This window comes from Ylistrum balloti, unplaced genomic scaffold (genome assembly GCF_031769215.1).
Source record: "Ylistrum balloti isolate Yb309-2 unplaced genomic scaffold, AGI_CSIRO_Ybal_v1 Utg370262, whole genome shotgun sequence".
NCBI classification, from domain to species: Eukaryota; Metazoa; Mollusca; class Bivalvia; order Pectinida; family Pectinidae; genus Ylistrum; species Ylistrum balloti.
In genome coordinates this window covers 17,591-33,111 of record NW_026782206.1, presented here as the reverse complement: position 1 = coordinate 33,111, position 15,521 = coordinate 17,591, and the positions used below count along the sequence as shown (strand labels likewise).

At 36.2% G+C, this 15,521-nt stretch overlaps 1 protein-coding gene across 1 annotated transcript in view; it reads left to right on the top strand.

Moving 5' to 3' along the window:
- The window catches only part of LOC132552612 (poly [ADP-ribose] polymerase tankyrase-1-like), a 41,141-nt gene that overhangs the window by 8,562 nt on the left and 17,058 nt on the right, over positions 1-15,521 (top strand). Inside the window, exon 4 of the mRNA XM_060216801.1 lies at positions 14,430-14,542. Within this exon, the coding sequence (XP_060072784.1) occupies positions 14,430-14,542 (113 nt within the window). The remainder of the gene's footprint in view (positions 1-14,429; positions 14,543-15,521) is intronic.

Genomic DNA, 15,521 nt, shown 5'->3' with positions numbered 1-15,521 from the left:
TGAAAAAAAAATTTATTTAAGCAAAAGCAATAGTTTTTAATTTGAAATAGTGTCAGATTATTAACCTAATTTACTGGAAACTCTGTGTCAAGTCCAAATCTGGAGACTTGACCCAGGTGGTGATTTTGGTGAAATGTATATATCAACAGTGGATTAATTCTTTGAAAGGATGTTTATGATAAGGGACTAAATTAACTCCGCCATGTGTCACATCAGGTGTCACCTTGTTTATTGTAACTGTGTCTATCACAATAGCAAATTCAATCTGGGATAAATGGTACAGCTTGGCAAACATTCAACATCTACACCATTGATAAGTTACAATTAAGGCACCAGTAAAAACCAGGAACTGTCTCCTAAAGTTATATGTAAATACAGATGTCAGTAAAGATGGTCAGACTCTGAAAGGGGCCACAGCTAAATAAATTTACTGTTTTCCATTAAAATTAAAAGTACAAGTTTGTCTTTATCCCTAATTGAATTCGTAATTACATATAACTAATAAATTTATATCCAATTAAACTTGTCAGACTGACTTAATACTATGCAGATAAGACAGCTATATTAAGCCTTCTAATACCAAATAATGCTTTGCTTGTAATGATGAAAAAAACATGAATTTGCCCACATCATGCTGGGTTGTTGGTAAGTATTGATATCACAGCTGAGTATGGTAGGTACTGTAGTATTGCTAAGTATACAATTGTTGGCAATAGCATGGAGATATTTGTAAGATATTTGCCTTGGCATATGATCCAATTGTAGGAGAAAATGCGCTGCCCATTCCTTTCTAAAATTGAATCAAACTCAAAGTGTTACTACTATTTTGGTGCACTCATTGTTTTATTGTAAGATGTTATCAGTGAGGAAATGCTGAGCAAAAGGAAGAGTCACATCGACAGTAAACCTGTAACTAACCAACCATGTTCAGTGTGTAAAATTTTATTTCAAGCACTAGCCCTTGGCTAGTAGAGCCTTGATGTTCTTTTATGTAGCTTAGAATTTAAAACCTTGATTTTACTTTGTGCAATAATGCTCTAGATTGGGATGTTTCTTGAGATGTTAGTTTAAATGGAAATAGAAAGTTAGTTGTATCCTTAAGTGATTCTTTTAGGTTCCAAATTAAGGCCGGGGATGTATAACACCGTATAGTACTGCCACGTCATCTTGGCTGGTTCAGTGAAAATATGATATTATTAGAGAATAATTAAAATTTTAATGAGACAAACATTAACTTGAATTGCAAAATCATATTTTTTTTATTAATGTAGTAACATTAATAAAACTTCCAATAAGTAAGTTCAAAGTAACTCTTGGTAGCAAAATATTGGGTGACACAACACATGCTAACGAGGCAAATCAGGTTGCTGACAGAATGTAATCAGGCACGGAAGCCAGTATGTATAGTACTGTACGCATCACTCATCAAATCAATTAGTCAAGTGTTAAATTTTGCATGTACTGTTATTGGTAACATTCTGTATTTGTTTTTTAATGGTGCTGGCATTTCCACATTTAGACAAAGTAAGTGACAGAGTAACCTATGTTAGTATAGGTCTATTATCAGAAAATGTATTATAGAGACAATCAAGACGCAGCCAATCAAAATATAGTATGATATTGCATCACGATTTCTAAAAGTAGATGGTGAGGTTTTCCTCTCCTATAACTATGTAATAAACAGACTGAAAATGTAGTCTAGGCCTATGGACTGAAGAGAAATGCACAAAAATTACTCCAGGGAAACATGCATTCTAATGCACTATCCCTGGGCTAGCTGCAGACAACAATTCTCCTGCTGCCTGATCTCAAATTCCACCAGCCTTGGACGTTTTTTATTATAGACCTGAGATAGCTCAGTAGTGGAACATACTCGACACTGATCTATGGTATCCTTAGATTTCTGGATAATTCATTTCCTTTTGATATGATTCCTGAAAGCAATTTACTTCACAATATGACACATTTGTTGAAAAATCAAATTTTTAGGCGAGAAATATGTCTTTAATTATAATGCTTCTCTGTGTGGGTTTCATGTGCTTTCAAAATCTCCACCATTTAAATCTTGAAATAAAAAATGATTTATTGTTTTTGTAAATAGTTTGATTTATCTACAAACAAGGAACACATGACTTTTGTGTTGCCACCTAATAATATAATAAACATAAAATTTCTAGACAGTACTTGTACATGGTAGTTGACCATGAGGATGGACAGAGACTTATTTGTGTAACCCAATCAGAATGATGTTGTTGTCTAGTCAGTAAAATGGTGGGCCATGACATCTATTGTTGATTGTTGTCCTGTTGCTGATTGGTTACTCAGCTGGTCAGTTTTCATACTGACCAGTCATGTATCCTAAATAGAGTACAAATTTGATGTAAAAAAAATAAGGCATTAGTTGTTACATGTGGTTATTCATTTCCATTTTTAATATATGTTGTAATTCAACAGTAGAATATTATTATTCAGATATAGTTGCCAGCAGGCACCCCAGAGTTTTGTTGTTAATCTTGTAATTGGATATCCACTAATACAGTTGTGGTGATGGCAGTGATGTGTGTAATTATCTTCTCCTGTCTGCTACATGTCTGTAGGGAAATGGTTGACACATAATTCCACTTTTCATCATACAGTTTACAAGCCAGACAGCCACCAAGTATACTTGGTGTATAATGTTGTAATGTGAAACAAGAAAACCTGAAGTTCATGTTATTGTTAGGAAATGATTTTATAGAACAGGTCCATTATATGGTGGGTTGTTTTTTTATCATTGTCTGTTGTTCATCCAGCCAGATTAAAACCATTCTTTTTATTGCTATTTCTGGAGTTTTAGATTTGGGATTGATCGAGTAAGAAAGAAAAGAAAAAAAAATGGATAACAGGTGACCATCTTGATCTTTGACAAAGTTTGTTATCACTATACCAGTGAAGTACTGCATGGATCTTTCTCAAATTTAATTTGTAATTTCATCTTTGTACCTAGTGGTGCCCTTTGATTTTGGGACAAATCAGTGAAACAAAATGGCCAACAGGTGACAATCTGGAACTTAACAGTTGAAAGATTATTATTACCCTTCATTATAGGGAATTATAAAAGCAAACTCAAAAGACAGAAGATAAAAGAAGGGGATATATCCAGCCTGTAAACATTAGCTGAGAATCACCGACAATGAAAATCAAAAGTTAATTTTCTGTGAAAAATCATCAGATAATGTTGTAAGAAAGTGAGCAGTGTATTTCATGATGTACAGGTAGCACTATTTCTACCTGTAAACAAATAAGGAATTTAAAAGATCTTTTATGATTCTAATTCACTACGTTCAAACGAACATAAATCATTTATCATATAAAACTCAACACCTATATATGGGTGTGGCCTTCGACGGTCATACAACTTTATTTACGATATTTACAAAAAACCACACCGGGCCGGGCCCGTTCTAATGTCAATAATCTTCTGATTTAGAGACGACTATGTCGAATTTCTGGGGTGACAGCTCAGTCCATCATCATAAATCCTCCTGCTTGATCTGTATCGCTAGAAGAACACTTCCTAGCTTGGTGCCCTATGTAGCTACCTAATTAAGAAAAATAACAAATCGTGAGAAAATAAAGTATACGTATTCGTTGTTGGACCGTCAAGACTCGAATGACCATACTACACTATACCCGCCTTTGTTATCCCAATGACTCGTGTTTCACCTGTCTCACGTGCGACATGAAACAGTACGTCACAGCACACCTGTCTAAATGACCTTGACCCCTAAGAGTACACATGACCCCACATCCATTGTGTTCCGTAACTATAATAAATTCATTTATGATTCTAATTCACTACGTTCAAACGAACATAAATCATTTATCATATAAAACTCAACACCTATATATGGGTGTGGCCTTCGACGGTCATACAACTTTCGAAAATTAAAGATGAGGTGAAAATTATAATACCTGTCATATTCCCAGGCTCTTGCTGACCATGGATCTTTCCGAGATGTCCTCTTTTACATACCCGTCCTTAGCCTTGTCCGTCCTCCATCGTCCATGCTTTTTAAAAAGCCTGTCAGGTACTCCGGCCTTAGCAGCAGCCGTAGCACCCCCTGCTCTAAAACTATGTAAACCATACTTGGAAATATCCAAACCCAATTTACCAAGCATGTCCAACACTATTTCCCGGGACCTTGTGTAAGAGAGTCCTGTATTACCTCTGAGTTTATACGAATTGTCAGACTTACAAAATGTCAAGCTTCTAAATATGAATTCATCCGACGTGTCACCGATATCTGCCTTAATAAGATATCTCTCCAAGATATGAACAGGACAAGTAGATTTGCCTGTTCTAGCAATAATAACGTCTGCTCCCTCCCGGTACAAATCTGTTTTCCCTTTCAGAATATGTAATTTCATATAAGAATCAAAAAATGTAATATTAGACCGCCTTAAATTCCCTATCTCGCTGTATCTAAGGAACCCAGCATAACCTAGGATGCAAATAGCAATTGTACGTAAGTCAGATAAGCTAGCGTCTGCCTGACCAAACTTATCCATCATAGACACCAAGACATCAGACGTCACGGGCTCTTTTTTAACTGTGTGGGTACCTATAACTCTACGAGCTCCCTCCTGTACACTTTTGACTAAAGGCAATTTACATGGATTAACATATCCAGAAATATCGTGCACCCAACCTATAGAATAAACAGCCTCGTCTATAACAGAAACAGAGGGATGTTTTTTGAGTAAGGAATTAATGTATAAAGCAACATAAGATTCCTCTGCTGGTAAAGGAAGAATGTTAAATGTTTTACACCAGGCACAAAACTTGTTGAATCCTGCGCTGTACTTCCTATTGGTATTGGATGCACGAGATTTCATAACCAATCCTGGTAAGGAGCTGGCCAAATCCCTTAGAGTAGGATCGGTAATGTTAACAAAATCCTTCCAATGTCCCACCTTAAATACATCTGCAAATCGTAAAGAAAGAAAAACAAGGTTAAACATTTAAACTTTAATTATACATATACAGTCTGCATGAATACAATTTTACTCATCATAGCCCAACACGCTTCGTCAAGGGAAGCAACTCTGATATGCTTATATCAGTAACGTCTCATATTAAATATATACATGAAAATATAGTACACATAACGTCCAACCAGGACCATCGGCTTCATCAGGTGAAGCCACTCCGTCAGGTGGAGCCAAGGGTCATCAGATAGACCACATAATGTCCAAATAACAATATTACTGTAAATGTCTAAAAATCTGAGGTCCAAACAGTAGGACGCTCAATCAACACACACCATTCAATTTAACGGCTAACACATGGCCTGTAAACTTTTCAGATCCGAATAGGGAGTTCTTATTATCACCCTGTATAAATATACGATCTACTTCGGAAAATTCTAATACATCATGCACGTATGATTTATATTCATAATTTTTACCAAAAATACATGTCCAAAATGGTGAGGAAGGCCATTTTGGTACTATTAAGGTCCCCACAGCTTTACATGCAACCAAATGCTTAATTACTGTCATAACTAAACAAATAGGCGGAACCAGCCAATTATTCTCTCCTTTCCAATTACATGCAAATGCATCTACAGACTCACAACCTGGATTCCAATATCTAGAATTGAATCGATCAAGTTTCTTATTATTACAATCAGCAAATCTATCTACTGTATATAGCCCCCATAATGAATCCATGAACTCGAAAAACTCTGGACTTACACCCCAATCGTCAAAATCAACCATCTTACTGATATAATCAGCCTGAACGTTTTTCTCTCTAGGTATCCACTGAACATCCAAAGAAATATTACTGCTAGCACAAATACAGAATATCTCATAAGCAATCTTATGCAAGTCTAAATTCATACTGCCGCATTCCGTGATTTTCACACAGTTCTGACTATCTGTAAACCACTTGATTGTCTTTCCCCTCAGAAAGGTACTATAACATTTCAATGCTAATTCGATTGCTTTTAATTCTCGCCAAGTTGAACTCTTGTGCCTTTCTGCCTGTGAAAATTTTTTTTTTGTGAAAAGTACTACCCTGAATTTCTACTACGAAGGCACCGCACGCTACACTACTAGCGTCTGAATAAATAATAGTGCGAGGTACCTCATACTTGGCTAATTTTCTAAAACTTAAATTATCCATATTATTTTTCCAGAGAAATAATTCTCCGATACATCTGTCGTCAGAAGCCATAGTTTTAACACCGTCCCAGCTCTGCCTATTTATAATTATAGTATGCAAAAATCTCGACATTAGCTTGCAAACCGATCCGACTACAGGGGAAAGGGAGATAACTCTCCCTGTAACTTGAGCTATTTCTCTAGCTGTGTACCTAGGAAGCTTTACGAGAACTGACTCTAAGGAGGCTGACAAATCTTTCAAACGCCTTTCAGGGATACTAATCGTGAAATCAACAGACGACCAACATAAACCTAACCATTCTAAGTACTGTACTGGACGCCATACAGATTTCTGATTATTGACAATAAAGCCTGCCCTATTTAGTGTATCCAACACAAAGTCTGAATCTTTTTCGCATTTATCGAGAGATTCACTACATCCCCAACCATCATCTAAGTATACTGCAATGTCTATGAAATGTGACCTCCAATATTTAACTAAAGGCCTCAAACATTTAGTAAAAATGTAAGGTGCCGAACTAAGCCCGAAAGGTAACACTGTAAAACAATAAAAATTGTTATCCCAATAGAAACCGAGGTAAGTCTGATGAGACGTTGCAATGTCTACATGATGGTAACCTGATTTTAGGTCGAATTTGAACATAAAACTTCCTTCCTTAAACAACTGTAGAGCAATTTTCCAGTCTTCGAACTTAATTTTCTCTGCTGATACTACTTCATTCACTCTACGTAAATCTAGAATCAACCTTTTCTTTCCTGACTTATTAACGGAAACCGATAAAGGATTAACTACGACGGGACAAAAAGGTACTTTTATCACACATTGATTATTAATCAAATCTTTAATAGCCTCTGTGACGAAACTTTCGTTTTCTAAGGCGGACCTATTATTACGACTAAAAGACCTAGGAGGTTCACATGTAAAAGGGATCGAATAGCCGTATTTTAAAGTTTTCAAAATATACTTATTAGCATCGATGTCGCGCCAAAAATCTATGTTTAGTTTTAAACGTCCTTTAACAGACGTATCTAAGCGCGGTGTACGCTTTTCTTCTAGGTCAAAAAATTGCTTTTGAAATACAAGATCATTGATTGTATCTAAATTTGTATTAGAATATATGAAACTGTACTTATCACTGATCGTTTGTTCATTTGCCGGCCTTGGAGTCTCCTGTCGCTTCTGACCTTCCCTTTCCACACTGAAACCTCCAGTGACCGAACTCTCCACATTGGAAGCACATCTCGTTGGCTGCTGGTGTTCTCCCGGAATAGGGACGAAAAGACGTGGCTGTACTCCTCCCTGGAAACGCGTTGTTGGTAGACACAGCCCCCTGACTTCCGACGGAATAAGATGATCTAGCGCCATCCCTCCCTTGAGTAGGACCAGTAACAGTGCTGGACACAGAATAACGGCGACGGGAAGCACTCTCATTTTTTCTTGTTTTAATGGTTTTCAAGGCTCGGAATTCTGCTTTTCTTATCCGTTTCTCGTCCTCGGAATCCGAAGCAAGCTCGTCCGATTCGTACTCGCGAACTATCTCCCAGCCAGCCGGTGATTTATCTGCCAGACGAATGAGCTTGTTACGCTTCTTAACTGAAGCTACAGTTTCAGAGATGATTTCATGGGCCTTGCAAGCGTCTAATTTCGAAACGGCTTTGTCGATTTTTTCGAGTGACTCCTCAATTCCTTTGTTGAACTCGAATTGGACCTTGTTACCGACCTTCTTAAATTTTACTGTGGAATCCTCTTTCAACTTTTTAGCGGCTTTCTGGGAAGAAGCTTCGTTGGCCTCAGTAATATCACGCTTGAAATTGGTCAATTGTGTGTTAAGATAATTTTTGAATAGATCAAAAGTCTCTCGAACGGTATCATGAGTCTCAGACTGACGATCTTCATTGTGTGTAGCTACACTTTCGTTAACTACAATACTTGGATTGTCGCTATCACTCATGTTATAGAAGAAATAAAGTATACGTATTCGTTGTTGGACCGTCAAGACTCGAATGACCATACTACACTATACCCGCCTTTGTTATCCCAATGACTCGTGTTTCACCTGTCTCACGTGCGACATGAAACAGTACGTCACAGCACACCTGTCTAAATGACCTTGACCCCTAAGAGTACACATGACCTCACATCCATTGTGTTCCGTAACTATAATAAATTCATGAGTTATTTCCCTTCTGAAAATAAAGGATTCTCATTGGTCGATCATTTGTGATGTAAAGTCAATACTAGATAGTTTTTCATTAGTAGAAATTATGAAGGCTGTTAACATCAAAACAGCTATATTGAATTTCATCAACATATCCAGCAGCATTCAATAACAAGGAGGTAGAGTTAATTATTCCACCAAAACACACCTGTGTCCAGATGTTTACTCAGGTATATTTCTGACATGAAAGGGATGTCAGCACCAGATGACTTTGATATGCGTCTTCTAATCAACATGTTGTGCAGATATTGAAGAGTGAAGAGTTCACCCGATTGATTTGTTACTTATTGTTCATCTCAGCTGTGTTAGGTTTTGTTTTCTTTCGTATAATTTTACGTTGATAGCTTTTTATAAACATTTATGATTTGTCACTAGTTTTATAATACCTCTATACAACACAGTATACTATCACTGCTGAAATAAGAATGATTATAAAACTACCTTAGTATATGAGACTACCAATGTCACTAACATCTGGAGGAATTGATGTCGCAGATTTAGGGTGCCAGAGATTTCCGAAGGTTATCAAACTCACCTGTAGCTGAACAAACTCAGCTACAACTGAGAGGTGAAAATAAATTCAGGGTACTACCTAGGTAATATTATTGTCAAAATATAGAGACTTGCAAAGTAATGTTGTAGGTGACCTATAAATGATGTTCTGGGATCTCTTGTTTAAAGTTACCAACTAATATATTCAAGAAAGCAGCTTTCTATAGAGAGCAATAATGTGTTTTTAATTTACAAGGTATTAACAAGCAGTGCCACAAACTCTGCCTGTTTGACTTAATTTTTTGTTTCCTTGACACCTTGATAAAAAAGATGGTATACAGAGATGTACAATAGAAAATTATATAAGATATACTGTATCAGTAATGTAATGTAGTGTACAGATATACAGTACAGTGTACAGATATACAGTAATGTAATGTAGTGTACAGATATACAGTACAGTGTACAGATATACAGTATCAGTAATGTAGTGTACAGATATACAGTACAGTGTACAGATATACAGTACAAGTAATGTAGTGTACAGATATACAGTACAGTGTACAGATATACAGTACAAGTAATGTAGTGTACAGATATACAGTACAGTGTACAGATATACAGTACAAGTAATGTAGTGTACAGATATACAGTACAGTGTACAGATATACAGTACAGTGTACAGATATACAGTACAAGTAATGTAGTGTACAGATATACAGTACAGTGTACAGATATACAGTATCAGTAATGAAGTGTACAGATATACAGTACAAGTAATGTAGTGTACAGATATACAGTACAAGTTATGCAGTGTACAAATATACAGTACAAGTAATGTAGTGTACAGATACACAGTACAAGTAATGTAGTGTACAGATATACAGTACAAGTTATGCAGTATGCACATGTATACAGGTGAAAGAAAGATATAATGTACTGTCATTAAATAATTACTCAATGGTTAGATAATCACTTAATTTGACAAATGATATCTTTCATCTTTGTTAAGTACGTTTAGCAGGTGCTTTTTACGAATGATGAATAAGATTTCACTTGGTACATTTAACAGGTATTGTTCTATGAATGATAAATAAGATTTACATAGGTACATTTAGCAGGTATTGTTTTACGAATGATAAATAAGATTAAGTTGGGTACATTTTGCAGGTATTGTTTTACGAATGATAACTTAGGTTTTACTAACGTCGAAGGTATTGTTATGAAGCACTACAGACACTGCCTGTTTTACAAATTACACACATGATGCATACCACAGAGCAAATAAACTTTGGTATTGATCACCTGCTAATTATGTTATCTGGCCCTTTTTTTCTGGAGTTGAGGAATTGTGTGTACAATATTTGGTGATTGTCTTACGTGGAGAAGGTTGATGGCCAGTGTTTGATGAAGAGCAGGGTATTGAGCCTTGAGTATATGTGTAATGACACACCTACAGACGTATGTGTTCACTGCGAACTTTGTTGGTGCATTGCTCAGGACACCTGACCTGTAGGTATACAGCATGCCTGTTACTACTGCAGCATTGTAGTCAATATCAGTGTGTAAGGCAGGGTGTTGGGAATATGTTTGTATGCAACATTATAGATTTGAATTGTATTTTACTACACCTCATCTTCTGTAAAACGGTAAACATGTTTGTGTTTTAATACCAGTTGTTTAAGCACAGCTTAGAGGTCACCAGGTAAAACACTCATGTATGGCTGCTTATGATGTTGAGACAGGATTATCATGGAAGCTAAGAATATTGTATTATACATGTCTTACCAGTCTGTTTGTGTTTGATTGGACAGGGCTATCATGGAAGCTGAACAAGTTGATTATGTAACCTAAGAATGTTGTAGTAGACAGGTTCCATGGTATTGACATTAGATTGGATTAGAACCAAGAATTTCTAAATTATTCAACATGTTCCTCATAGAAACCAGATAAAGTTTTAGGGAAAGTTATCAATGACGCAAGGAATGTTTGATTGAGAGTTTTATCATTGAAGTGAGGAATGTCTGATTGGACAGGTTTATCATTGGAGTGAGGAATGTCTGATTGGACAGGTTTATCATTGAAATGAGGAATGTCTGATTGGACAGGTTTATCATTGAAATGAGGAATGTCTGATTGGACAGGTTTATCATTGAAGTGAGGAATGTGTGATTGGACAGGTTTATCATTGAAGTGAGGAATGTCTGATTGGACAGGTTTATCATTGAAATGAGGAATGTCTGATTGGACAGGTTTATCATTGAAATGAGGAATGTCTGATTGGACAGGATTATCATTGAAGTGAGGAATGTCTGATTGGACAGGTTTATCATTGAAGTGAGGAATGTCTGATTGGACAGGTTTATCATTGAAATGAGGAATGTCTGATTGGACAGGTTTATCATTGAAGTGAGGAATGTCTGATTGGACAGGTTTATCATTGAAATGAGGAATGTCTGATTGGACAGGTTTATCATTGAAGTGAGGAATGTGTGATTGGACAGGTTTATCACTGAAGTGAGGAATGTCTGATTGGACAGGTTTATCATTGAAATGAGGAATGTCTGATTGGACAGGTTTATCATTGAAGTGAGGAATGTGTGATTGGACAGGTTTATCATTGAAATGAGGAATGTCTGATTGGACAGGTTTATCATTGGAGTGAGGAATGTCTGATTGGACAGGTTTATCATTGAAGTGAGGAATGTCTGATTGGACAGGTTTATCATTGAAGTGAGGAATGTCTGATTGGACAGGTTTATCATTGAAATGAGGAATGTCTGATTGGACAGGTTTATCATTGAAGTGAGGAATGTCTGTTTGGACAGGTTTATCATTGAAGTGAGGAATGTCTGATTGGACAGGTTTATCATTGAAGTGAGGAATGTCTGATTGGACAGGTTTATCATTGAAATGAGGAATGTCTGATTGGACAGGTTTATCATTGAAATGAGGAATGTCTGATTGGACAGGTTTATCATTGAAGTGAGGAATGTCTGATTGGACAGGTTTATCATTGAAATGAGGAATGTCTGATTGGACAGGTTTATCATTGGAGTGAGGAATGTTTGATTGAGAGTTTTATCATTGAAGTGAGGAATGTCTGATTGGACAGGTTTATCATTGAAGTGAGGAATGTCTGATTGGACAGGTTTATCATTGGAGTGAGGAATGTCTGATTGGACAGGTTTATCATTGAAATGAGGAATGTCTGATTGGACAGGTTTATCATTGAAATGAGGAATGTCTGATTGGACAGGTTTATCATTGAAATGAGGAATGTCTGATTGGACAGGTTTATCATTGGAGTGAGGAATGTCTGATTGGACAGGTTTATCATTGGAGTGAGGAATGTCTGATTGGACAGGTTTATCATTGAAATGAGGAATGTCTGATTGGACAGGTTTATCATTGAAGTGAGGAATGTCTGATTGAACAGGTTTATCATTGAAATGAGGAATGTCTGATTGGACAGGTTTATCATTGAAGTGAGGAATGTGTGATTGGACAGGTTTATCATTGAAGTGAGGAATGTCTGATTGGACAGGTTTATCATTGAAGTGAGGAATGTCTGATTGGACAGGTTTATCATTGAAATGAGGAATGTCTGATTGGACAGGTTTATCATTGAAATGAGGAATGTCTGATTGGACAGGTTTATCATTGAAGTGAGGAATGTCTGATTGGACAGGTTTATCATTGAAGTGAGGAATGTCTGATTGGACAGGTTTATCATTGAAATGAGGAATGTCTGATTGGACAGGTTTATCATTGGAGTGAGGAATGTTTGATTGAGAGTTTTATCATTGAAGTGAGGAATGTCTGATTGGACAGGTTTATCATTGAAGTGAGGAATGTCTGATTGGACAGGTTTATCATTGGAGTGAGGAATGTCTGATTGGACAGGTTTATCATTGAAATGAGGAATGTCTGATTGGACAGGTTTATCATTGAAGTGAGGAATGTGTGATTGGACAGGTTTATCACTGAAGTGAGGAATGTCTGATTGAACAGGTTTATCACTGAAGTGAGGAATGTCTGATTGGACAGGTTTATCATTGAAGTGAGGAATGTCTGATTGGACAGGTTTATCATTGAAATGAGGAATGTCTGATTGGACAGGTTTATCACTGAAGTGAGGAATGTCTGATTGGACAGGTTTATCATTGAAATGAGGAATGTCTGATTGGACAGGTTTATCATTGAAGTGAGGAATGTGTGATTGGACAGGTTTATCATTGAAGTGAGGAATGTCTGATTGGACAGGTTTATCATTGAAGTGAGGAATGTCTGATTGGACAGGTTTATCATTGAAATGAGGAATGTCTGATTGGACAGGTTTATCATTGAAGTGAGGAATGTGTGATTGGACAGGTTTATCATTGAAGTGAGGAATGTCTGATTGGACAGGTTTATCATTGAAATGAGGAATGTCTGATTGGACAGGTTTATCATTGAAATGAGGAATGTCTGATTGAACAGGTTTATCATTGAAGTGAGGAATGTCTGATTGGACAGGTTAACGATCTCTGATTAGAAGTGTCAGATAGGAATGGTTTATCACAGCAGTAAGGACAAAGATTGAGAAAAATTGAGAACACCTGTATAAATTTTTGTTGTATGATTTTAGTGTCAATGTTATCATTATTTTTTAAATGGAATTATCAACTGAATTTTAGCACAAAGGGATAGGGGCCCTGGGACATTCATGTCTTTCTAAGAAACGTGATGCAGTTTTATCAACTAAAATACAGTTAAGAAAGATAGGTTGTAGTATTTTACTGTAATAGGTATCTAACAATTAATTTGAGTATGTTCCTTCTATATAGAGAGCTATATAATGGCAAGGAATTGACTGCTGTTCCAGGAGCAGACATAAAGAAAACTAGGTTTTCCTGTATGTATCTACACAAAATGGCCAATACATTTCCAAGGCTAAATAATACCCACATACATGTAAGCTTGTTGACTTGTTGACTTGTTGAACCTGACAATATGTGTGTTGATCATATTTTCTGGTAGACAAGAACTAGTCGTAAATGTTCCAGCTTCTGTAGGCCAACGGGATTCACAATGTAGTCAATGACAATAGGTATCGTGTCAATCATTAGTAGTGAGTAGTCATTGAATTTATCTTTGATACAGGTCCATTCCTTTAATGTTTTTAATTGATCAGTGGCCCAGAAAAATCACCTAATTCTAACACTGGTATTGAACATGAATAAATGAATGGAAATGAACACTGTCGTTAGTAAAGAATTCAACAATAAGTCAATATACTGAAATCATTTTGGAAGTAAAAAAAACTTTTGCTGTATAGATATGGAAAGCATGTATGTAAGAAAATCAGTATATATCTTAAACAATGATACCGTTTATATCCTTATCATCCCTTTGTTAGCCTTTCTTTGTCTCTTTGGTACAAAATATACAATTTTGTTTGACAGCTTCAAATTAAAAAAAATGGTGAGGATTAATGAATATATCTGTAAGAGAATTGGGGAATTGTTTTGTTCATGATTTGTAAGCATATTTTTTATATTACAGGCGAGTACAAGAAGGATGAGTTGTTGGAGGCAGCTCGCAGTGGGAATGAAGATAAGCTCATGTCCCTCCTTACCCCTCTCAATGTCAACTGCCACGCTAGTGATGGACGCAAGGTAAGTTATCAGTACATCCTGTGGTTATTAGAATGTATTGCTCTTCAGTAGTGAAGTATTAAATGTATCATGGTTACATACATCAATTTATTAATGAAGATTTGGTATAAATAATTTGGAAAAAAGAAGATAAAACCTGATAAGTAGCACTCTTTTTCAATTTTCATTCTACATGATATGACACGGAATTCCACTTTTTTTTTTGTACTGTTGCTGATAGAGGACCTAATTTCTATAAACAATTGACTCAAAATAAAGAATCAATTGCATTGCCTGGTTGTTATCACATTTGGATACCATGAAGTGCACATTGCCTGTTTCAGTGGTGATATTTGTCTTTGTAAACAATTATAAAAAATGAAGACATGATTTAGCTAGAGACCCATTCACTTGCCAACATACTGTTAACTAATGGTTATATATACAAGTACATTCGCCCACCAAAGTGTGAAATAGATACCTTACCGAAGAATATTTAAAGTAAATATCAGTAAAACCAAACCACCTTTCTGTAGTTTTGTTTTTTGATGACGCACAAGTTGGAAGAAATTGCTGTAAAATCCATGTAACGTGCAGTTTGTTTTGTCTTGTTTTTTTTTTTTTTGGGGGGGGGGGTGGGGGTGGGGGGAGGTTAAAGGTCAAAGGTTGAGTGAATGCAAACTATGAGAATCAGTATCATCCAAAATCAGGGCAAAGTGTTTAAAAACATGGTAGCATCTAGCATAATAGGAAACCACCAATCGGTGAAGACTGGCCCATTTGAGACATTGGAAAAATAAGTTGATGAAAACAGTCATCTTCTGAAACAGAGGGTAACAGTTATCACTGGAGTCAAGGTTACTTGAATCATGGTGAGACAAAAAGACGTATTTAAAACGGGTTCTTTCATTAACTTCCTGAGTGAATTAGGGCTACTGTACATACATTTACTCAGATATTCAGGACTTTTGTGGTCTTTATGGTGAACTAGGTTAATAAT